Below are 26,698 nucleotides of genomic sequence, written 5' to 3' on the forward strand. Positions count from 1 at the left end.
TGAACATTTGTCTGAGAAAGTGTCATAATTAGCATGTGAACTGTTGAGTTATGAACAAATATTTTTAACAGCTTACAGCGACCTTCACTTTTCACCACTTAATTTGAATCTGTTCATTCATCGGGTACAAATAAACATTTGTGCCTGATTATAACATTATCTTGGGTTCACCTTTGACCAACAAAATCTGTTCAAAACATTGTCCGAGTGGACATTTGAGATCCCATTGGTATGTCATGAAATTGGACATGCAGACATACTGATTGACGTCTTAAAAACATATTGACTCTGGCCATGACTGTCGATGCAAGGGAGGCATAATTCATTTTGGAGTTGTATAGAAGTGAACATACCAGAGTGCTTTAGCCTGCTCCTTATCCCTGCTTGTTGCTAGCAGCTCAAGGCTATTAAGCAGGTATTAGCATATCACACGTGAATCTCTCTGAGGTGACGAAGAATGTGTGGGATATAAAAAAGAAGATATCTCTGGTCTCAGTGCTACAATTTAAACCCTTTTCTATTGCCTATCATGAGTTGGTCAGTGTTATAGAACTGCAATGCTTAACCAGTTGAGGCCTCCTAAAATGCACAAACATGACAGTTGTATGAGCTCGTCGTATAGCCTTTGGGTATAAAGTGAAATGTTTCCCAAAATGTCAAAATATTCCTTTTATTTGTCACTATTGGATAACAAAAAGTCTGATTCTGGTGATATATATCATCTATAAATCTCTTCCTTGAGGTTTAAATGACATTTTCCTGTAGGGGATGAATTTGTTCAAGAAATGGACTGCTCCATCTGCTTGATAAATGGATGTAACTGCACTTTCTCACAAGAGCTGCCTTTACACAACATAGGCTCAAAAATGAGTTTAAACTTTTAGGGGGATTAAAAAGATCTTCTGTTTTATTTCAACTCGGCTGTCTTCTAGTTAAATTCCAAATTAAATGCTGAAATCTGGGAATGACATCACTACAACACGAGACATGAAACAAAAGGCTGGTTAAAAATATCTGTTTTGTGCATTATTTGTGGCAATAAATGCTGTGATATGGAGCACTGATTTACTGCATAAAAATGAAACTTAATGGAAGTTGATCTACCTGAAATTGTAACATACCTATACCTTGACTTAAAAAGGATCATATTTGGACACTACACAGTCATAAAAACTAAACACAAATTAAACACTGCCACTTGATTTCAGGTTCATCTGTATTCACTTTAAGTCATGTCAAGTTTTTATAATGAAACAAACCATCACTGCAAGTTTAAAGGTCAACACAACAATGTTTCTTTAAACAAGATGCAAAACAAAAATAAAACAGCTGTAAAAGTGTTATACAACTTACAATCCTGTCACGTTACAATCCTTTAAAGCAGCAATAACTGTCTACGATGACTCAGGTTCAACAGTACAAATAAATAAAAGAACAGCTGTCACACTGAGGTTTTTAATAGAACCCTGTCTGGATGCAAATCAGCCAACTCCGGCTACATTAACAGCGACGGTGATCACTGAGAGTTTGTCTGTTTTGATGCATATTTGTTGTTAACAGCACTTTGTAGGTTCAGGTTTAACAGGGTTTCAGTGCCAGTGGTTCAACCTCACAGCGTCTTCAAAGAAAACTTCACAATTCCACACACATGGTAAGCCACTGTCATCAAAACTGTACATTCAATAAATTAACATTGCATTGTCTTTGTTCAGCAACCAGTGAAATGACTCTAGATTACATAATTACATTAGATTACAGGTAGAGGTTACAGGTGGGTACAGGAGTGGGGTTGTTGCAGGGAAAGGGTCCACATGGCACACGGAGGAAAGGAAGGATGAGAATGTATAGCACAAGGTTGGTAGGCGCAATAGTGATGACATCATCTATCCTTTGGCCTCTGATCAACGTGTCTTCTGATGATGGGCTGTTAGTCCCATTAGTGTTCTAGTTTTCTACACACAGATAGACTAGTGTCGCTCTGTGTCTTTCAATTATTATTTTTTTTTCATCGTCTTCACTCATCTCTGCTCATTGCAAGACCCTCCTCCTGTATTCCAACCCCACCCCACCACCTCCCGCCATCGTCTGTGGTCACACATTGGGATGGCTCTGATCTGAATGAGACTGGGCCGGTCCAGCTGAGTTGGGTTTCCTGAAGGCTTCAAGGCTTGTGTTTAAAATGGGCCTCCACTGCAAAGACAAATAAAATAGACTCAAAATAGAAACACAAAAACTGCAATTTTGTGCGATGATGTGTCTAGAAGGAAGAAGGCAGGAACTAGAATTTAAAAGTCAACCTTTTATTAAAGAAATCTTTAGTGTGCTCTTTTTTACTTAAAGATGAAATTTCATACATCCAAAAAGAGCATGCCAAGGACTAGCACTTTAGCGGACACTTTTAAACTTTGTCTTGAAGAAATGCTGTCTTTCCTGACAGCTGCAGTAGGTGGCTTAGTTCCCAATTTCATAACAGCAGAGAGTGGGCGGATCATAGTTTTGGTAATACATTTTCTGTTTCAATCTCACTTTCAACGTAATAGATCACCATGGTAAACTATGCTGCACAGCTAACCGGTTCCGGAGCAGGTTAATGTCAACAGATTGGCCTGAAAGCAGGCCAAACCCAATCATGTCATCATTCCCACATGATCCTTAGAGGAAACTGCACCTCCTACCGGTGACAATCTGTAGAGCTCTACGGCTGGCTCCCTTTGTCATGGTTCTAACTCTTGACTTTCCTCTCTTTCGTTTGTAAACCGTTTGACTTAATCTGAGCGTCAAATTTGTTTCTTTTTCTTTTCATCTTCACTTATTTGTAGTTGTATTTGTAGTCATCGATCTTTTCTTTGTTTGTTCAGCCATAGTAGATTATTCTCGCCACAGACACCCAGTACATAGAAATACGATACATCAGTTGGCCATAGGCTCAATCCCCATTGTGTTAACTCATTCGGTGATAGTGACTTAAAAGATTTAAATGAAAATCTTTGAGATTATTTTTTTAAGTGATTGTAAGTAAAGTAAAAAAAAAAAAAAAAAAAGTAATGCATTATTTAATAGGTCAGTAAAATCATCTTGCTGTTTTCCAGGCTTTCCATTTACACTATTTAAATACTCCACAATGTACCTCAAAACACAGAAAAATAAAGTAAAAACAACTAAGTAAAAACAGTTCCAGTTAATCCTTTCAATATCTAAATGTTTGTAATTTTCCATACCTGCATATTCCTGTGGCCTCATTGGTCGATTTATGACTCTCTGGAAGGCAGCAATCCAATCCCGTTGCTCTGCCTCTGTCTCGCAGGCAAACAGGAATTTCCTGTCTGGCGTAACGATAGTGATGCCATGGTTCCAGTGGTAGCCCTGTGTGGATGGGGGCAAGCCAGACAGAACTGTGTAGCTGTTTTCCTTACTACCGATGAAAACCTCACCCCGGGCATACGCATCCTGGGAGACAGAGAGAGAAGGCATGAGAGACACCTGTCTGTGATGAGTCAGTAAAAAAAAAAAGGTCATGAGGGCGCAGGTTTCTTCTTACCAGAGGGTCTTTAAAGTACATGAGTCTCCTGTCATCCATAGTAAACCACCTCTTCTTGAAACCCTCTGTGTGCTGTGGAAGGGTAAAAGAAAAAACTAAAGGGAGCCGGAGCACTAAAACAGAGTAGAAACTTTCATAAGACGTTTTACAGTGTGTCTGCAGATTGAAGCCTTACCTTTTGTTAGGTTAGGTAACAATTACATGTAAAAACATCTTGGCAATGGCAACTATAAGAGCATTAAAATAAAGAAAAGCTAGAGTATATTATATACTACATAGGAGTAATGAGGCAGGTCACAAGAAAAAGTGTTGCAAAAAATATTACTAGTACAGAAAAAAAACCTAGTTTAGATATTCAAAGTAACATTTTTTTTTCCCGAAATAATCTATTATCTTTGAGTTTATTCTTGATTGTTTTACTTTTTCAGGCCTCAACTACATGACATAAGTTTGCTAAAACCATTCACTATTCATTACTGCTGTGTGGCAGCCATTCTATTCTTGACCTGTGGACAGCGGTTTTACTTAAAGTGGTAATCTCGAAGATCTCAATTTTGTTCACTTTGGCGGCATCTATGGTGATAAACAATAATTGCAGGAGCACAGATATCCAAACAGCGTCACATGTGTGACGTCCACGGTTGGCTCCGGTTGTTACTCTTGATGTCCTAACTGATGGTGTCTTTCCTTTTAAGAATGTTTGCTTCATCTGAGCGTCGAGTTTGTTTCTTTTTCTTTGGATTTTCACTTATTTTTGAAGTTGTATCTGTAGTCATCCATCTTTTCTTTGTTTGTTCAGCCTTAGTAGATTACTGTTTACTCGAAACATTTGCAGAGACCAGAAAAACAGCTGCTTTACACACGATTGTTTTTGTTGCGTTAGCTCCGCCTACACCTCTCTGGATGGACTGGGCGCTGTTTATGGTTTTTTCAGAGAAAGTCCCCACAGACACCCAGTCTGTAATACTGCAGATGCAAAGGCTTTCATCAGTGGGCCATAGGCTCAATCACCATTGTGTTACCTTATTCGGCAATAGATAGTGACTTAACAGACATTTATTTAAATGAAAATCTTCCAGATTTTTACTTTAAGAGAGATGGTAGGATCGAGTTAGTATAATCACAGAACAAACCTTTGGACCTGTTTTCTCCATGAAGCCTTCCTTCATGAAGTTCCGGGTCAGTTTGGGCACCAGCTGGAGAAGAACAGACAATCACATGAAAAAGCATACTTGTAAGGTCAAAAAGAATGCTTCACTACACACATACTGCTTCTTTTTTCAATTTTAAAACTACAAAAGAAATTCAAACATCAACCACATATGGTCAACTTCACTCGTTTTTTAACAGAATTGCAATAGCAGCACTTCACACAAACACTGTCAATGGGATATTTGCCGATGATCTATTCTTGGTTTAAGAATGCGTCGTAGTAAGACACCTTAGAAAATGATTTTCTTTACAACAAGCTCCATAACAATGTGATAAGATCAGTCATCCTCACCTCCTCGTCACTCGCTCCAGGGAAGGCCACCTGTAGGTAGTGGAACCTGGCTGCTCTGATAGAATTGAACCAGTCAACCATCTCCTGAAAAAAAAAAACAAGAAACAAAAAGGTGGCAACATGTTTTGCTGAAACTCACACAGTAACTAACCAAGCTTGGAAAATGTTTTTATTATTTGTTTTAGTTTTTTTATCTCTGATGCAAGTGAAGGTCAGTCTTCTCCAACGGAAGATGAAGTAAAAGGCATCTGTGCTGTGTGACTGCTGCAGTGCTGTCGATAACTCCATCACAGAACAAGAGTGACGGGGACACAGAATGAACCTGATGACCTTTCTGTCAAAGGCTTCAATAACACAACTTCACCAGCAGAGGGAGCAGTGCTATTTCTCTCTCACTCTGTTTCCTGAATTGTTAAAATATCTTTCTCTTACTCTATAATGTTGCCGTTTTTGGATAAACTGTGTCTCTCTGTCTCTCTTCCGTACTTCTAAGTTATTTCCAGGACTTCCAAGGGACATGCAAATTTTGGGGCATAACAAAAGAAGTTCTGGGGGCTGTTGACCCTACAAACTAAACAACATAGAATACTCTGCTGTAGATACAAGGATTGAACATCGAATTAAAAATAAATTTATTTGCATTTCATTTGAATTAAGACTGTGTGCAACATTAACATTTGTTGATCTTGTCAGTCCTTACAAGGAAACACCAAGCTCAGTACAGCCGCGAATGGGGAGTGACTATAGTGAGGACCTCTGAGGACCTTTAAACTATGCCTATTTGGTGCAAGTGCTGTCTCTCAGCTTTAGGGTTGTTTGAGGCTACTCCCATGCGGACCGGTACCCTGTAGAATACAGGGCCTTCTTCCTATAGCCCCCAATATTTGTACTGTAAAGCTATTTCACTTCTTTCCCATGAATATGGATGTAGACATCTTTGAATAATACTTAAAAGCTAAGAGTGATTGTTTCTGAACAAAAATATGTCAAAGGAAGTGAATTATTAACTTACATTTCAAGTATGCAAGTGTGTTTAAAAAAGCAGGCAGCGTGCACATTATACTACTAAGCCTGTATTAGCGCCAAGTATAACTGTAATCTCAGACTTGACATATAAGAGAAATGTCACTGCATTCAGAAGACACTTAAGAGAGTTTTTATTAAGTGCAATGTGTACAATAAAATAATTAAAGTTTGCATACGTACAAAAAGAGTTTAACAGTGTACCTTAGCATCACTGTGGTAGACAAAGATGTTCCTTGTGCTGTTGTCTTTCAGGTAGGTGATTTGCAGGCCACAGGGGTTGCCAATCTTGGCAGGTTGGAAGGTTGCATTGAGGGTCTCAATTTTCATCACCGCTTTAGGATCCCTGGCCTTGTTGGAGAGGACATGAACAGCAAATCACATTTAGTAAACGTCTCAAATTCCTCAGTATGGCTGGCTTTTACCGAAGTCAAAAGTTGCTACTATAAAAACCCTTTAAAATCAGCTGTATCATCTCACTTACATCCTGCTTGTTGAAGTATTTTAGCGCTCCCTCTCTCTCCGACAGGATGAACTTTCGGCTGAGAAATTGACCGTTGTCTCTTCCTCGTTTCCATAGAAACCCCTCTCTGTACCCTGGACAGAGGAAAAAAACGTGTGTGGTTGGAAGGCTTGTATCAGAAACCAGACCGAGAAAATAAGGGATTAAACACAGTTACATATAACAGTAATGATGAGATATTTTTATTTAAGATGAAACCTATTACTACTTGATATTTCATTAAGATGAAGAGGAGTTAAAGAGACAAAGAAAACACAACATGAAAAACAAGGTAAGGAAGCAGTTAGAAGGAATAGTAGCATAAGACAGTACCAAGAGACATTTAATTGTTTATGTACCAAAGAGCATCCTTTTTTATGTTATTCTTTCTTGTTTATATATATGGTTTCTTCTTCTTCAGTCTCTTCTGGTAAAAACTATTTCATTCTCTTTTGACTTCTAATTCGGTCTCTCTGTAAAGCGTTTCCTTTAATCTCCAGATTAAGGATTTAATAATCCTTAATCTGGATCTATTTTTGCGGTTTAATGAGAGGATGATGTCAAAGCAAAATAAGGTGGCACTTAAATATACTGATTAATCGAAATTTTAGCCATAAGAATGATAATGTTATCTACAGTGTTGCATAATAAGTGCAAACTGTAGAATAAATTTACACAGAAAAAAGAGAAAAAAGAGGTTTGTCGGCCCTGAATGATAACATAAAGTACACAATAAAATACATTGAAAAATAAGTTTAGAAGAAAGATTTGTCATTTGTATGAATAACTAAGACATTAATGAAAGGTTGTGTCTAATTACCATTATACAAATTCTAAAAATGTGTTTTTATTGTTATTTTTTTTTGTCATTTTTAGCACTGTTTTGGTCTCCCCCAACTCCAGAGGGAAATATCTGGCCCGTAAGCTGCTAAGTGCAGAACTATGTTCACTAGCTGGTTGTAGACTTTGTGTGTCTGCTGTTTGGTGCTTCAGTTTTTTTGCCTGCTGCTACTAAAAATAACACAAAAGAGAGCAGTGGAAGTGCATCACAACAGTTAAGTTATAGGCCCTACAAAAATCCACTAAAAAACATTAAAATGCTCCATTAGGGGATAATTCCTTGTATAATAGTTTCATCCTTAACATGCATCATTTTTATGTTCACATTCAATTTAATGTCTCCACTGCTCTGTTTCGCTTATTTCATTCTCATACTGCCATTGATGTCCTCTGCATTTTTTCTGCTTCATCTTTGCGTGCATGTGTGTGTGTGTTTGTGTGTGGTTGTCTTCGTGGCTGCGACTTTCTGACATGAAACGTTCACCTACACTGGCATTAGCTCATCGATCAATAGCCCTCCTTATCCCCACCCTGGTGCTTCTTGCCTGACACTATTTTTCTTCCTCCTATTCTTTGCATACAGGATCAATATTGACATTGGACGCTGTAAAGGCCAGGTTACTGCCAACGGTCAATCTCGGCTTCCCATTTCCCCCTTCCCAATTACACACACACACACACACACACACACCTACACACCACACATACACAGAAACTATGCTGTTGAGATGCAGTTGCTTACAATAAAAGATGGAGAGGATGTACAAAACATATTACAAAAACCTCCTATTATTACACGCCATGTGTGTGAGTATGGGTGTGCATGTGTGAAAGGTTCTACACTGTAACAATAAATGGATGAGGTCACAGCAAGCCTATCAGAATGCTCCATTTACAAGAAGACGTGTAATGTATACTAGCAGGCACACATACCCCACACACAAATATTGTACACTCATCCTCCACACACAGACAAACACACACACACACACCCAACCAACCGACCAAACACAATGTTTTAAGGACAGCTTAATACTAAGGCATGGGAAATTACACTGTCACCTTCTGACTATAATGACAGCGCTTTAAACTGCAAACATATACGCAACCACTTAGGAGAAGAAGGATGGAAATGATTGTTGAGAGTCAGTGAAAGGTGTTTCACAATAAGTGAATTTCAGCTTCTGGCATCCACTGGGAAATGTCCAAGGAGTTTTCAAGGTTCTGGCTTATTGAATGGTAAACAGAGCAAGACTGACACAATAGCAGCCATTTTTTTTGCCTTTTTTCAGATGGAAAAAAAACTTTGGGTTTGGATTGGTTGTGCATGCATGAATCTGTTTGTGCCTTTGTGTTCTTTCTATACTTGTAAGAAAATAGGATAAGATAAAACTTTATTAATCCCGAAGGAAATTACAGTGCCAGATAGCTCTAAAAAATAAGTACAATACAAATAAACTCAAACTCAAATATACAGTGCATTTTTTTATTTGCAGCTTGCAGCCTTGAAGACATCAGTGATTATGATATATAACAAGGCTATAGTTTCTTATTTCATGGACATTAGATGTTTCTATCTACAAGCTATTACAGAAAACTGAGAAGGAACACGTCTCATTAAAGAAATATTTTCACGTAATAAAAACCCTGAAATGCTGAGTTGCCCACACAATGGGGGAAGTTGCAGGGATGTTTTTGTAATAGGACTAGATACAAGATGAGGAAAGGATGAGTGAGAAGTGAGGATAATGTGCTGGGCATCATTTTTAAGGTTAGCTTAGACTTAAGTTACAATTTTTAAAGGTCTCTTTGAAAATTGGGTTTTCATGCCATCCTGTGTTTTTTACCACAATTAAATAAAGAAGATATAATTGTATTTAGTGATCTAGAAATCTGACCTGTGTACAGACCCAGACTAGCCGTTCCTGTTTCCAGTATCTATGCTTAGCTAACTAACTGTCTCCTGAAATGCATAAAATCTGCCTCAGCATGAAAGAAAATCATCTTGGTCTTTGCAAGTATAGTAGTAAAAAAACATACCTGCAGAGTAAGGCTCCTGTTTTTCGATAAACTCAAACTCGTTCCTCTCGTACTTGGCTCTGATCCACTGCTCTCTCAGCAGCCTGGAGACATACAAAAAAAACCACACAGTTAGCTTTCACATCAGTTACACAATCACTAACTGGCCTTATCTACACACATACACAACATTTTGTTTGAAGTTAGTCTTGTTACAATATAGAAAAAAGTCACAAAACATACATACAGTTACAGAAAAATGAGGATTGTTTGCAGGACATTAATGGATCAAAGATAAAATACATTTTAAAGAATAGGAAATGGACTGCTCTTATATAGTACCTTTCTAGTCTTACAACAATTTAAAGAATTTTACTCTACATGTAAACATTCAACACACACATTCAAATCGACATTCACACACACACACACACACACACACACACACACACACACACACGCTGAAGGCTCCCCAACCCCCCCAATCTTTTCATCAGTGGACAATGCGCTTCACCCCTTAGCCACAGTAGTCCCATTTACACCAAATTAGTCTTGAGTGAAATCATAGATAATCTTACAGCTGCCATGGCCTCAAGTAAAAGAAAAACTTTAACTTGGTGGAAGCTTACCGGTCGATACTACTACTGCCACTGGTATTACTACTACAACTAAAAACATTTTTGGACAATGGTGGGAAAGCTGGTGAGCTGGCTGGTTTGTGCATAAAAACAAAAGCCCCACACCTGAATAGATGTATGGCACATTACTTTAGTCTAAGTCTAAAGTGCGACTGTGTATAGATACCCTCACAAAGTAATGTGCATTATCCCCACTGTAAATCTGAACACGTGTTTGTACAACATATAGGAAAGTATAGCTAGAAAACTTTACTACATTTGTTTTTTTTATAATCAATGTCATAATGTTTGCAGCTATTTCTTTGAATGACCTCTTGATTGACATTGATCTCAAACACTAAACCTTGAGGGGAGAGACACTTGTGAACACAAACAGAGATCATCGCACATACACTGAGACAGACACTTCTCTCATCTAATCTTTCTCAGCTTTCTATCTATTTTACTTAAATTCTGTTGAAGGAAGGCAGCCACAGAGAAAGTAAATGGACAAACACAAAAGGTCCAGGAATAAAAAAGTGTTACTACCTAGTATTCCAGGATTCTTAAAGGCAGATTTGAGTGTTAAGAAAATATGTACTACATAGCAGCCACCAGGCAAAAAAAGAAATATATGCTTTCAGAACTACCGAACAAAAAAAAATTATAAAACGACTACCTTGTGAGCATGAAATAACATTTTATAGTAAATCGTGGCCTCGTTTTAACAATTCTTCCCTCCTTTTGATTAATTGTCATAGATTCTCGAAGCTGCAGCTTCACTCTCATCCTGATGGAGCTCAATTCTGTCAGATAAATAAAGATAATAAACAAAGTAATACTAATAAAAAAAATTGGTAGTTCTCCATTCCTGTTGTGCACACAGCCTTTACCTTGGGATCATTGGGATGATGTCACACAACATTTTTGATACAGTTGTAGTTGACATTATTATCACTTGTCTTAGAGCTTTTATGTCTTCAATGATAAAAGGTAATAGCTGTAGCCAGCTAGCTCCTGTAAGCAACTGAAATAAAAAAGGCCCTACCATGTCTACGTCTCTAGTCAGCCTATTTGAAAAAATATGAGTGCACCTTAAATCAACTTGGTATTTGTTCATAAAAGGTTGTTTTACACATTGACACAAAATACTGACCTTTCAGGGATACCCATGCCATTATGCATAAACTGCTGGTATAAAATCATAAAGGCAAGTTGTCATGGAGATGCAGCCCTCCATAATTAGTGTGCTGAGAGTACTTACTTGCAGTCTGTGTGTGTTGGTCTGTAGTAGAAAGCAGGAACCTTCTGTTCATATTTGGCCTTGGCTGCCGTGTTTCCAAGAGCAGCCACCAACTGAAAGAGAGACAGAACAACACAACCTGGTCATCTAAATACTGTTAACAGTCTTTATCTAATTTCATAGAATATGCATATTCTATTAGCAGCTAACAGTATACAATATTTGAGCAGTTGTTTAAAATAAAGCCATATTAAATAAACATAACTGAACACGGACATCTTTATTCTTTAAGGATGAAATAGAAATGATGAAATACCATGCAATTAGAAAATTAACATTTTAACAGCAAATGCACATAAAAGCAGCCATTTCATTTGGATGAAGAGAATGTTGACAAAAAAAACTTTAGTAGCAAAAAGGAAATAACATTCTTTTGAATTAGACAGCAAAAAATAAACCAAAAGCAAAGACAATCTAAAGCATGATAGAAGTCGACAATAAGGCCCCTGCACTGCTAAGGGATTAATTGTGTAACTGGTAACACTGCATTGGGATTCGTCAGCCTTCTGCCCTTGTTCCCTCCATTGTGCATTACATCAAACAATAATCCCTGACTCCAATCCATCTGATTCAATCCCTCAACATGCCTCTGGAAAAGATGCAGCATTTTGGTGTATTATTGTAAAGGTCAAATAGCATCAATTCAACCCAAAATACAAACCTTTCAAGCAGGTTACAGAAGTGTACGCAACACATACTTACTTTGTGTTTTAACTGAGAAAGATCACACAAAAAACATCCAAGATAATGGTGTAAAAAATATAGTACTATCATGAACTTAATTATTGACACATTACAGTTTTTATAATAAAATCAGTCCTGTTTTATCTTGTAACTCAACCTTGGTTCTGTCTTTCAAATCCCTGCTCCCTTTGACTCCTGTTTCATGTGTCAACCCCACTCTAATTAGACCCACCTGATTCTTGTTATCCCTTGATTACCTGTGTATATATACCCTATGTGTGTCCCTGTCAATGCCAGTGTGTTGTGTGTTCCTTCGTGTCGCCTCGTTCCAGCAGTTTTCCCGTGAGTGACTTTGAACATGGCATGGTTGCTGGTGCCAGCTGGCTGGTATTTCGGAAACTGCTGATCTACCGGGATTTTCACGCACAACCATCTATAGGGATTACAGAGAATGGTCCCAAAAAGAGAAAATATCAGGTGAGCAGCAGTTTTCAGGGCTAAAATGCCTTGTTAACGGCAGAGGTCAGAGGAGCATTGCCGGACTGGTTCGAGCTGATAGAAAGGCAACAGTAACTCAAATAACTACTCATTACAACCGAGGTATGCGTTCCTCTCTGAACGCACGACATGTCGAACCTTGAAGCAGATGCGCTCCAGCAGCAAAGGACCATACCGGGTGCCACTCCTGTCAGCGAAGAACAGGAAACTGAGGCTACAATTTGCATGGGCTCACCAATATTGGACAATAGAAGATTGGAAAAATGTTGCTTGGTCTGATGCAGGATGATGACAAATAATGTCATTGGGGTGTTTGGTGTGCATGGTTCTAAATGTTCCCACAGTAAAGAACATAAAGAAATTGATAAATTAGAAGCTAAGACTAGTAATAAATGAGTTAATGTCTTTTGTAGTTTGATTGTGTTTTACGAAAATCCCATTTTTTTCATAAACATACTCATTACGATTGGTTTCTGTATCATTTCGAAGAATATACTTTTTTCTTTGGTTATACATTTTCAAGAAATGTTATAATGTCTCGAAACTACTCAAGTTTCCTCTCCTCCGCCTTCTATTAAGGCTACTTCTCCCTGTCTGGCTGTGAAATGCTTTCCCAAGCTGTCAAACCATTCTCCTGAATATAATGCTTATTTATCATTCAAAATGTTTTTGGCAAAATAATTCAGCTGACGTGAAAATATTCTTTCTACAGTCATCACATCCAAGACACCTATGGGATGAAGGAGATAGAAAATATATGCAGGACGTTTGTGACATTAGAAAGACATTTGTGGCGCTTTGTTTAACAAAACTATTGTAGCCGTTAGACTAATTTAGAGGTGAAGTTTTAGTGGAGTTGGACGACAACAGCTCCAGAAGTCTCAATAAACTCTGGTAACTCAATAACACCCCTAAACTCTCCCAACACAACAGTTACAGGAGGGAAGATTTAAACAGACATTACATAGCCCTCACAACCCTTTTATCCCCTATACTGCAATCGAATATATTCTTACAATCACACCACCTCCCCACTCTCCTCTTACGTCAAATCCCAATTACACCCCAATTATTGTCCTCCCTCAGCTCCCGCTTTTTTCCAATGACTCATGTCAGCATTAGCCTCCCACATGGTCCTTTTTGTCATCCTGTGATGGTGTTAAGGACTGACATGATTCATCCAAGGGACAACTTCAAAGGGGAAAAAAACATATTTTCAAAAGATCTGTTTCAGCAATAAAGAACTCATATTTCTTGCTGATACATTTCTGAAATTGGCATGCTTAGATTCTCTCTTTAAACACAATAGAAAAGTCAAAGTCACACTAATGGAATGATATGTTATTAATCATCAGGGAAGTCAGAGGTCAGGGTCTTTTCCAGGTAAACATGTTTCTACATGATTAAAGGTGCTATATGTAACTTTCAGACAATCCTCATCCCTAGCAACACGGTCGGCCGTTGAGGTAACTGCAATCAATGTTCTTTTACGCGCTTACGCGGACACTCGCACGCATGAACGAGCATCCGGGTTTTTTTACTGAAGACACACGAAACTGAGCATGCTGAATCTCGGAACTCACCGGCTCTGTTTACTTTTCACTGACGAGACGTGTTCATTGACCGTTATCATGTCGACCGGTATCATGTTGTCCAAAATCAACACTGTTGTTGTCATAATACCTAAGTTAAGATCATGTTAGCTGGCGAAGTTATTTGTCAAGAGACAAGACAACACTGACATACACTCGGATAGTATTTGGTTGTTATAACGTTAGCGAGCATGCTAAGGTTAGCCAACTAGCAATAACACACGATCTACTCAACGGTGTTTTGCTACATTGCCTAACTGGCAAATTGTCTGCGATAGCAGACAAGCTAACGGTACCTTGTTGCCAGCTTACAGGTAATGCAATGATATTGGCTAATAGAAAACAATCGGTAGTTATACACATTTGCTTGGTTCTGCTACATAATTTACAAAATCGTTTGTCATGTTAGCTGGCAAAGTTACTTGTCAAGCTAGATAACTGACTTACACACAGTATTTTGGTAGTCATAACGTTAGCGAGCATGCTAAGGTTAGCCAACTAGCTCTGACATAAATACAGTGCATGACTCCGGCATTGTGCTTCGTAACCTAACGGCAAATTATGCCGGCGAACCAGCAAACTATCACGAGCATTAGCGAACATTAGCCAGGCAGGGCAGGGCAGCTGGAGAGAGCTGGGATGAAGCACTTGTGCTGTGAGAGAAAATACGCTGCACCAGGTGAGAGAACGCTGCATGTGGGTTTTGTTTCTATGACAACAATAAGTTGTGGGTCTGTTTTGATCCCCAAAAGCAATCGAAGTTCTTTATGATTCGCATGCCCTGCTGATGCCGATGTTGACTGACTGATTTTTCCCCAGACGTCGATCACATTCCTGTTTGGTCAGACGGGCTTCACTAGATAAAACTTTTTTGTTTTTTATTCTTGTGTGTAGTTTGTGTTGCTGTTAAATGGTAAATGGACTGTACTTATATAGCGCTTTTGTAGTCTTTGCGACCACTCAAAGCTGCTTTGACACTACATGTCTCATTCACCCATTCACACACACATTCACACACTGATGGCAAAAGCCTAAGTGCCAATCTCCAATCAGATCTATGCCCATTAATAGCTGATGATTGGCTATGCCACCAGGAGCAATTCTGGTGTCTTGCCCAAGGACACCCGACGACCGACTCTAGCACTGAACCACAGCAGCCCCTGTGTTGTTGTGTGTGCCGGTCGTTATCTGTCTACATTTCACAGCTTGTGTTGTTTCATGTTGCACACTGTTGACTGTAGCGGTGTAGAATGAGCTCTCGGCAGAGGTACTCGCAAGTTGGGGACGGTCTCAATTTATCAGTTCCTCTACTACACACTGGCAATAAAAAATGATATTTGATTGATGAATATATGTAAAATCTTACATATAGCCCCTTTAAAGATGTCTGGAGGTAAGTGTATCACAGAAAATCAAAGCATTTTTCACAAATTGATATGTTATATTAAAGGTAGATAAAAAAAATGTTTTCCTGTTGTTGCCGATTGTTGCCTTGTTTCCATCACTGGCGTACTGTGTGCAAAACAGAAGCCAACTGTCAGAGTTAATGAGATAAGCACCTACAGCATGTGTCAGCAAACAGAACTGCTTCCAATTTCACCAATCCATCACTTTGCCTTTCAATCAGCATGTTTTCCCATCCTGCTTTATTTTCTGTTACACTGTCATGAAAATGTCTCCTGACTGGGTTGTTTCTATAGAAACAAAAAAGAATGGAGCTGTTTTAGACACTGATGTTACCATGGGCTTACTAGTACATGACTGAACCAAATCAGTATATGAACCCAATGAATGAATTTTCGAGGCAGTTCAAGCATTTATTCTCCTCAATACAGAACTATTTGTGCAAACTCATTTGCTCCTAAAGTGGTAATCTTAAAGATCTCAGTTTCGTTCTCTTTGGCGGCTCCTTTGGCGATAAACGGTAATTACGGGAGCAATCTTCCCAGATATCCAAACAGTGTTGCATGTGTGACGTCCACGGTTGGCTTCGGTTGTAACTCTTGATTTTCCTCGCTTCCTTGTTTGCCTTCGTCTGACCGTCTTGTTACTTTATCTTCGGATTTTCACTTATTTTTGAATTTGTATCTGTAGTCATCAATCATTTCTTTGTTTTTTCAGTCATAGTAGATTACTGTTTACTCGCAACACTTGCAGAGACCAGAAAAACAGCCAATTTACGTCGCTTTAGCTCCGCCTACCCTCTCTGGCAGACCAACCACTGCTGGCTGATGGAAAACGCGTCACTAACTGGGCGCCGCTTTATGATTTTTTCAGCGAAAGTCGCCACAGACGTCCGGTCCGTAAAAGTCTACTGTAAAAGCAAAGGCTTTCATCAGAGTGCCATAGGCTCAATCACCATTGCGTTACCTCATTCAGTGATAGTGACTTTTATTCAAAGAAAATCTTCGAGATTATTACTTTTAAGGAGAAGTTCTTCATTTCTAGACCTTCATTTCCTTGCTTTCTTTCTGAGAGTTGAATTAGCTGATCAATACCAGTAACTGTTTTAACCCATTGTTTAATGTTCTCTCCTCCATCTCCATGTCTGTCATCTCCACGTGAACGCCTCCTTCAAACTGCAAGTTTTAAAGCATCTAAGATCAGACAATTCCCTCTTTATGGCCGTCACAGTAGAGTGCTGCTCTGAAGAAACACTGATGGCCAGGGCACTGTTAATATATTCGTATATACCTCTTACACGACTACCAAATGTGTATGTTTTTTTGATGCAGCACTTACAGCTCAGTGATGTGAATTCTACTTTTTATTTAGTGACATCGATAATTGTTAATGATTAAATCTCATAGATGATAACATGTGGCATCGATCAAGTTAAAATGGCTTGTGCAAAAAATCTGAAAAATCAAATATGTCATAACAGCATTCCACTGAGAAAAAGGTCAGTGCTGTTTTAATAAGGATGATTTCCTTGCGATGAGGGTAAAAAGATTGCGTGCTATTACTGCCCCAACCTCCACATCACTGGCCTCCCATGTATCCTGGACGGACTTAACCCGGCTGATGTGGGGGATGCTCCGGTGAAGGAGCGAGCAGGCCTGGCAAACAAACACACCCAAAGTCAGCGACGCCCAGTCCGGCTCTGCAGAGGAAAGAAGGAGAAAAAAGAGGGAGTGAGAGCAGGATGAAGAGAGTTTGGATAGAAAGACAGAAGAGTGGGGAAATGAAATTGGGCATGGCAGTACATTTGAAAAACGGGGAACACCAGCTCAAGGTTCAGGCTATGAGTAGTGAAGAAGTGAAAGTAAAAGACGCAAATAGTGTGTCCCCGCTTATGTTGAGTATCAACATACACACACGCAAAAACCCACAGTATCAAAAAACTCGCCCTGGCATGTCTGCACGCACACACACACACACGTGCGCATCATCTACAGAATATACTGTATGCTACTTATTGCCAACATGAACATGTGACAGAACGCACAATTTTTACTTCAGCACAAGAAAAATTAAGAGCTCTCACCAGACAGATTGTGCAAAAAAAAAGGAAAAAAGAGAGACAACGTGACAAAGCAGCAGCATCCGTGGGTGTTCAGCAAGGATACATTTGAGTCACTGTATCACACATAGACTTTGATTCTGTTCATGCAAATGAAGCCAGAGTGTGCCAGAGACAGTGAAAAAGTGTAGTGAGAAGTGAGAGTCATAAAATGAGGGAGGGAGGGATAGGGAGGGGTGAAATGCAGATTGGACTTTTGCACTCGAGTGAGAAATACTCTGAATGTAGAAATGAAAGCTAAGCAGTTATATAAAGAAAAACCTTTCCAGAGAACAAAGTACCTGAATATAACTTTGACTGACAGAAATGAAATATCACTGGTTGTTGGAGATGTCACTTAGCTCTTTTGGAAACTGTGACATTTATCTGTTGGTCAGTCAAACCTGACACATGAAACCTGATTAAGAAAAATAAATATATCTGTAAGTTCTACTTTGTAATTATTACTTTATTATAAAAAAATACAATCCATGATATTCATATAAAAACACACAATTGTCTGTAATTATTCCTTGGCATAAGCATCATTATCCTTGTATAGATTTATCATAAAGTGTGTTTGTTTGTGATATTTTTATTTCAGTCTCTTCAAATCTCATCTTCTAGATCAGGGGTTCCCAAACTTTTCCATGCCAAGGCCCCCCAAACAGCATTAGCTTCTGGCCGGGGACCCCCAATGTCTTTGGTAGCTGGTAGAATCAAATCCTCTCCAATTGTGTGAGGTTTTTTAGCATGAGCTACGTGGTATGAGGCTAAAAATGATGCCTTCAGGGCCCGCTCGGGCACGGTAGCTTGCTGTGTGAATGCAGCAGATTGCCTGACCAAATGCTCTTCTTTACGTCTGAAGAAGTCTACTGTTTTATCGGCCTCTGCCGGATGCTTTTGCTTCAAGTGACGCTGAAGTTTCGAAGGTTTTAAACACTCGTTTGAGAAGGTCTCCAGACAGAGGACGCATTTCGGGCAATCATGGCCATTTTTCTGTATTGCTGTAAAGCCATGCTTAATGTATGCTGCCTCAAATTTTCGGTTTTTAGTTGGCCATGAGTTCTTAGGTTTTTTTGCAGCAGAGTCCTCCATGGCAGGGCTGTTGGTCTGCTCCTTCGGTCTATTTGTTGTCAAAAACCTGTCCATTTTGCGCCAGCTAGCTACACGCAAGCTTGAGGAGCAGAGCAGCTTGATAACAACCGCCAGGTCTACACAGATTATGACGTCGTTATGCTGTCGTCATGCCGAATTTGCAGCTGAATTTGAGAATCCAAGATTACGGCAGTTTACGTGTTGTACGGTTCAGAACAAATGGTAATAAAAAAAAATTAAAAGAATTTTTTTTTTTTGCTTTTTTTTTCTTATCTTCCCTCCAACTTTCTGAGACCCCCCTAGCGCCCCCTGGCAGCCCCCACTTTGAAAACCACTGTTCTAGATCACCACCAAGCCCAGTGTTAGGGCCTTATCCACACATCTTGGTCCGCAGCATCAGCATGAGTTCAGTACCAAGGACAGCGAAGGTTACAAGATTTATACAACAAAGATTAAACACCTGAAGCCAACCATCTGAAGTATTGTCAGTTTATCAGAACAGTTTACAGCCACAAATCCCCCACCATAAGTCAAACTCGCAAAAACAAACAAACATCCACAGCAAAGTATGTATTTCACTTTCCAAACGTTTTGTGTTCCGCAAAAACTCCTGCTGGCAGAACTCCAAGATAATGAATTATTAAGTTAACTTCAAACGACTAACGGATAGGATTCATCCTTCCATTTCTTTTTTACAAGCAAACCTGCATTCAGTGTCAAAACACACACAACACTCACACAAAACATGGCTCAGATCAAAGAATCTTTATTGTGTCAATTGGATCCAGACTGCAAAATCTCATTAACTATTCGATGGATTGGCTCAAAATTTACCTCAGGAGAAAATGTAATCACTTTGGTGAACAAAGACACGCATAGTGCATGCATGGTCACAGGCAACTCAGCGAACCACGTCCTCACCATATTCTCTCTCCTGCTCACCCTCTCTGAAGCTGCCATTTACACACGAGGGGGCCCTCAGCACGGTGCACCGCAGCCATGTGAATACACACACACACGCCCTGTGTGCAGTACTTAAGGGAATCATGGGAGAGCCGGTGGAGTGGGAGAAAGGGGAAAAAGGGCAAACCAAAATACTGTTCTTGCATTTTTTTTGTCCTGTTGTGGCTGGAGAAAGCATAGAAGGGGGTGCAGCAAAGCAGCAGACAACAGGTTCAGAGATGAGGAGGTGATGGAGGAGAGGGAGAGAGGGAAGGGAGGAGGATGGTTGTTTTTTTGTCAGGCAGAGAAATGATGTGAGCTCACAGTATTCCCCAATGGTCTTACTGATATCAATGATAATCTCCCTTCAATTTATCTCTTTTAAACCACAACAAGTAAGCAATATTTCTATAAATGTCAACTCATCTTTTAATCTTCGGGGGTTGTGATAAAGCTCAAAGCACAAGAGATGCTTCAGTGTGATGAAAACCAACCTCTCCCTTTTTCTGTTGCACGTACTTCTCGCTGCACAGACACACTGTCACACAACCCTTCTGACACAAAAACACACAACCAGCCATCCAGCGATGATGTCATCACTGTCTGAGCCAGGCCTTACAGAAAAGCAGACAGCACTCATGGAGCATGCAGTGGCCACATGACTAACCAGCCAAACAGTCTCACAAAAGCAGACACACAAATGCACAGGGTTTCCCCTTGTACATGTGCATAGAGGATGGTTCTCTGCAGGATTACTGTTGGCAACAGATGCACAGTGGAAGCCAACAGGGGGTGGAAAACTCCTGTTGTAGTGCTTACTCTTCACGGTGCATAAGCTGTACAGGGCATGTTTTTAAAGAGCTGCTGCACCTTGACGACATCTCCAAGGATTTGTTGACGAAAAAGTCATGTTTCGCAGCAGTCACAGGGATCATTTTGTAAAAAGGCAACACAGTTTTTGATATGAGCACAAAAGGTTGAAGAAAGAAGTGCCTGTGGTGTTGCTGCAGGCCAGAGGCAGAAAAATGAATGAGGGGGCATTTATACAATAGCAGTCCCTGTGCCTGTGAGAGTTTGCAGGCATTTTTCTGCAGCAGTTCATTTGTATGTCTAGACATATACACATCAGTCTATCAGTGACAAAGTCGTGGTGGGGATTGAGACTCGCCAGTGGGGACACAGAGGTCGTGTCCCTCTCATGTCTCATCTTAACCCCTCAGGCACGAGACCAGGCTTTCACAGTCGTCTTAGACTCGACAGTGGTCCCTCAATGCGCATTACTTTAATAGCAACATCAGAAGGTTTTTAGTTTCATTACTAATGGTTGTCTTTTCACATGGAATGAATTTGCAGGAATGAACAGTTAGGCTACTTTTGTACATATATATAATCCTTATTGGGTATTTTGCCACAAAGCTTTAAGTGTCTTTTAATTTATCTGGCAACCTGACAAAGACTCTTCAAGAGTGCATTGGATTTCCATTTATTGTATATTTTTTTTATTATCATTTTAACCTAAACAATCCTTTTTTTAAAATAGAAACAATAACTTGGATCTATTAATTTAAGTACTATTATACAATCTCAAGATTGGTAGTAACTTAAATGAATGCATTGGCTGCTTCATTCCTCTGCAGTAGCTACTAGGATACAAGCTGATGAAATAAAAAGTCTAATCATATTCATAGAGTTGTACAGCACAGTTATTATAACCTACTACGCTCATCTTTCCAACCCCCTGTAGTGGATGGCAGCTTTGTCACAATGTTCTATTTAAGGTGTAATGGGCAGACACGTTATCTAAAAAAACCCTCTTTAAATACAGAAAATCTTCTAGCCCCTTCTTCTACACTTGGCTCAACCCCCTGCCAGTGAGTCTGACCTCTGCATGGACAAGTGCAGCGAACTCAGGTCGAGGAAAAACACATTCTTAATAACTTTACAAATGGACTTGTGTGTCAAGTGTTTATTTAATCTGTGTGGGTGAAGATAAACAGCAGATTTATCTCTATACCGACAAGATGCACAGACAGATCTGGATACTGAAAGTTAGGATGTCTTACCTGGCCTGCACAAGATGAAGAAAATCTGTGATGTGTTACTACATCAATTTAATGATGATGATATGCATGCAACAAATCCACAAGTCACACAACAATTCCCTGTAGGTGTGCTTGTAAGTGCAACTAATAAAGGGTACTTTTAGTGGCATATACTCAATAGTCAATAGTGTTCAACATAAATACACAGTGTAACCTAGCACCAGAACGAGGTGCTGTTTGTAACAGGAATACACAAACTTAAAATCTGCCTCATGCATTAAGGTGACAGACATGTGGTAAGCTGGTGGTGTGCATCTTTTAAAGGTGATACATAGCATCTTGTTGGTTTCTCGTGTTGCATGCCTGGTCCCGGTCCTGCATTGACTGTTGCACAGGGGCACATTGCAATGCCGATGATGAAACAATACATTTTGTGTAAAGGTAGGCATATGTCTGATTCATCCACCCAGCACTGATCAAGACAGAGTTCCAACAGGAATGTAGGAAGTTTGAGGTTTTCTCTATACCATTCCCTTAAAAAACATTTTTTAAAAACTGGAGGGCATGAGTGGGCTGCCATTAACCCCAACCCCCCCCTTTTCCAGTGTAATTTCTGCTATTTGAGCAACACCTTCCTCACTCATCAGAGGACTGCTGAGGCTCCTCTCTAGAGGGAATAACTCGTTTGTGCGTCCTTAGCGAAGGGCAGAACCTCGGTGCTGCTGAGCTGTAGAGAAAGCCTGCTGTATAAGCTCCCAGCTCAGCCTCTTGGCGGTCTCATCTGAGCACACCAGCAGAGAAAAGATAGAGAAAAAAAAAGGCAAAGGTAAGGAAGGGCGAAGTAAGAATGACTAAGCATAAAAATGCACGAGCAGTGTTGCCACTTTGTGTGGTTCCAGACCAATTAGAGCAGGCTTCTGTCTGTTTAGTGGATGTGTCTCTGATGGAAGATAAGACAGTGGTGAGGGAGGACGGCAGGTTGTTGCTGGTGATGTGATGTCAGTCTGGGTTTTCACACACAATAGAAGGATTTCACGTGATGTAATGTAGAGGCCATATTGGATGTCTTCATGTTCTCCAGCTATTCAAAGTGGTTATCTTCTGAATGGCTTTTCAACAGGAAACTACAAATCTTATCATTGATACATCTGGCTGAATTTGCACAATGTCACTGTGTTATGGTTCTTGTCGTGAATATTCTCCAACTACTATTCAGACTATGTATGCATCAAGCACCTTTTTCTTTCTGTTTCATTCTTATTTGAATTTTTGTTTCTTTTGCCCCAAAACTGAGCCTCTTAAAACAGTGCATAATTAGTACCAACTACAGGATTAAACAATACAAAATTTAATAGCAGAGGTTAAGAGATTAAGGTGAGTATTGTTACACAGAATTTTGTTTTCTTGTTTGCTACTCTGTCAATCACCTACAGAGCCCTTTCATTAATAAGGGGATTTTAACCACAGGCTTGGAAGGCTGTGGTTGGTTAATGGTATTCTGAATGCAATTTAGGTAATGTAATCTGACAACAGAGGTCACTGTTAGTGGCCCAAATTAAACTCAGCTGGAAGAATTTTGATATTTACAAATGCAGATTAAAAAGATAAACATAAAAATGCTAATATCAATCATTTATCACACATACTATTTGTCAATAATCTGGTCTATTATAGGATGTTGTGGACTGCCTTCCAACGGGGACCTCTTTGACTTCCACTGCTACTGTTATTATTATCCCTGTTGAAAGGAAATGTTTCCTTACCGCTGTCGCAAAGTGTTTTATTATGGTGGGATTGATAATAATATAATCAATAATATTATTCTGTATGTGTCCAGAGATAACTTTGATTGGCGCCTCCTTGTATTATCACAATCCTGAAAGATTAAAACACGAGTCGACCTTGATTTGGTGCTTTATAAATAAAATCTCTTTGATTCAATGTGTATTTATTACCTGCTATCCAAATAACTATCCTCCTTAAATCACTTACTTTAGCTCACACCTATTCAATACAATACATGTTTGTGTCTTTACTTGGCTGTTTGGTGATGATCTACGTTAAGCTGTAATCAAAGTGTGATGTTTTTCCGATAGCCCCTGAGATAAGATCCTGTTTCCATCTGGGATGGAGCCGCCGAACCAGCATTAATAATTGATATCTTTACAATTATAGGATACGAATTATGTGCCTGGAAATGCCTCACATAGTTGCAGAAGTGGGGAGAAAAAATAAATTTCATTGAATGAGCCTGGTGTTAGAAAGCAAATATAGGTGAGAGCAATTTTTGGATTCAACTGTCGACCATGAAGCGGCTTCACTCGCAATCGTGCTCAAATTGCCTTGCTAAAGCTAATCTCAGCACTTGCAGAAGAATAAGAGAGCACATAAGAGTCACTTCACCAGCTGAGATATTTTCTAGCAGCGATGAATCAGTCACCCTGCAATTACCATCTTCTCTCGCTATCTGGCAACTGCTGAACAACACCAAACTTTAACCTGCTGGTGGTGCGAGAGAGAAAGTGAGGGTTACCATAGAAGTCAGTAGGATTCATTTGCTAGGAACCATAAATGGTGCTTGCGTTTTATGGCATTCCAACTTTTTGATCTTTCTGCATGAACCAAAGCAGTGTATTAAGTTACAAACAGAACAACATTACCACACCCAAAGCCATACCAAAAAATAAACAGCAAATAAAACCATGTGTCAGAACGAGTTTTAACAACAGTTACTTTCCTGAAGTGGTTATTGGCTGAATTGCATTGGTGGCCCTGAAAAGCAAAAGGCCACATACAATGTTTAGATACATAAAAGCCACCAGTCAACACACACAAATATAGTGCTAATTAAAATGAGAACCATTTCTCTGCTTATTTTTCAACCAGATAGCACCTTTCGTAGAAATGAAAGCTCTCTTCAAGTGTCTGCTACTCAGACAAAGCTATCTTATATTGCGAGAACACCTCTGCCTCCACAAGCTGCTCCGCTACAGCCAGTCCTCAAAGGAGCCGTAACCACGGCCAAGGAATAGGCATCCTGGGCGGGCTGGGCTCCAATCACTGGGCGTACAGCCCGTACTAGAGCCTCTGTGGCCACTTACTGGTTTACTGCCATTTCAGTGAGAAAAAAGGAGGGGGAGTAGGAAGAGAGAGGATTAAGGGGGGAATGCATGGGGAGAGGATAGAAAGGGAGGATAGAGAAATGTAGAAAAGGATAAAGCCGTATAAAAGAGAATAACCCTGGAAATGAAAATCCAAAATACACACACCAGTATATAGGCTGAGTGACCAAGCTGTAAGAAGGCTGTTGACAGAGTCGTGCATGATGACACACACATACACACGCGCGCGCGCACACACACACACACACACACACACACACACACACACACACACACCTACACACACACACACACACACACCTACACACACACACACACACACACCAATAGCTGTGAAGGTGTTAGCTGACATGTCTTTTTGCACCCTCACACCACGACCGCCACACACAGTGTTAATGTGTTTTAGGCTCAAAGTAAGTCCAGAGTTCAGTCTGATAGGCTTTATTATAGTACCTGCAAAAGGAGTGTTTTCAGGTAGACGTCCTGCCAGGCCTCTTTTTACCATATCTGGACCAAATTCACTCAGACTTGTTGGGTTTTAAAGCACCAATTGGATGTTTCCACACCACATCTGTAAATGCAGCAGCTGCATGTACTTGCTACATCAAAACCAGTAACCCCGGCTCTGTTTGGCGGGGCTGCTTACCTGGATTGCCGCAGTCCGCGCACGTTTCGTTGCCCGGTCTCGTCAGCACGTCTTGCAGGAGCCGGTTGTTCCCCTCCGGTTCCAGCGCCATGGTGAGTTTATCCGTCCAGCCTCACCGCGGTGGAAAGAAGCCTGCCTAAGAACATCCGCTGCTTGAGCCCGAAAGACTGACACACAGACAGAAAGACTGCCGATCACCTGTCACATCCAATCTAAAGTGGAGAGGGAACACCGGAGAGAGAACAGAAAAGGCGAAAATGAACGATCTGAGCCGAGGCTACAGGATCCCCCCTCTCTCTCTCTCTCTCTCTCTCTCTCTCTCTCTCTCTCTCTCTCTCTCGCTCTCCCTCCCGTGATAGCTCTATAACTGTCTCCCTGACTGCACAGTAATCAAGACTACATGTAACCATCGTCTCCTACTCTTCTAAATGCATTGTGTATCTTCTCTCCCCTCCATTCGACCTTATGTCTTATGCATGTGAGACATCCAGTTGTGAACTATCAAGACACATTTCATTGTGGAAACAAAATCATCAATATTAATCGAAAAGTCACCATCTCCGAAATGTCCTTAAACTTTCGAGTGTCCTTGCAAAGCTACCAATTAGCCTTTATTCATACGCTTTAGCCCCTTTGATGCGGTTCAAAGGGCTTTAGTTGACTGGCAGTCTTATAATAAAACAGCGCAAATACAAACTATAGAATTGGAGCCTAATGCAGAAGTGAACAAATAAAGTGTTTCAATGGAATAGAAATAACATCAATACTATAGGCTAAAATACAAAGTTTTTTGCCTATTGTACTATTGCTATATTATTTTGTGTTTACTATGCAAGGGTTGCCAGTTATTGCATGTTAAGTTGCACTAAATAGTTGTTACAAAGTAATCTATTTTATATGTATTTTTTTCCTCTTTATATATTGTTCACCACGTTATTTGTTTATAAAGTTAGTAGTGGTTTTGAAAAACAAATTAGGGCCACAGACATTTATAGTAAGGCTTTCAGTATTTTGTCTTATAGTAGGCAGTCACTAAGTTCTCATTTTAAGGCCTAATTCCTCATAAGGCACTACTGAGATGCATTGGATGGTAGGTATATTTTATGGTTTTTTATCATTTGGCCATGGTGTGTCATGTTTTTCATTTTTTATTTTTATAAGATAATAGTAGACTCTATTCGGATTATGTTCGGGAAAATAGGCTCTTAAAATTGATTAGTTAGTAA

At 39.8% G+C, this 26,698-nt stretch overlaps 1 protein-coding gene across 1 annotated transcript; it reads right to left on the reverse strand.

Annotated features, from left to right (window-relative positions):
• Nucleotides 1-1,198: 1,198 nt before the first annotated feature.
• LOC138593415 (arf-GAP with dual PH domain-containing protein 1-like) lies at nucleotides 1,199-25,748 on the reverse strand. The gene is made up of 11 exons (XM_069664415.1): nucleotides 25,473-25,748; nucleotides 17,096-17,223; nucleotides 11,308-11,399; nucleotides 9,448-9,530; nucleotides 6,550-6,662; nucleotides 6,270-6,416; nucleotides 5,043-5,126; nucleotides 4,672-4,734; nucleotides 3,539-3,610; nucleotides 3,219-3,447; nucleotides 1,199-2,190 (listed from the first exon to the last, which is right to left on the reverse strand). The coding sequence occupies exons 1-11, from the start codon at nucleotides 25,561-25,563 to the stop codon at nucleotides 2,162-2,164; spliced, it is 1,131 nt and encodes a 376-aa protein (XP_069520516.1). The 5' UTR covers nucleotides 25,564-25,748; the 3' UTR covers nucleotides 1,199-2,161.
• Between the last annotated feature and the right edge of the window lie 950 nt (nucleotides 25,749-26,698).

This window comes from Semicossyphus pulcher, unplaced genomic scaffold (genome assembly GCF_022749685.1).
Source record: "Semicossyphus pulcher isolate SPU_LCO1_2020_fin unplaced genomic scaffold, fSemPul1.0.p SCAF_16, whole genome shotgun sequence".
NCBI lineage: Eukaryota > Metazoa > Chordata > Actinopteri > Labriformes > Labridae > Semicossyphus > Semicossyphus pulcher.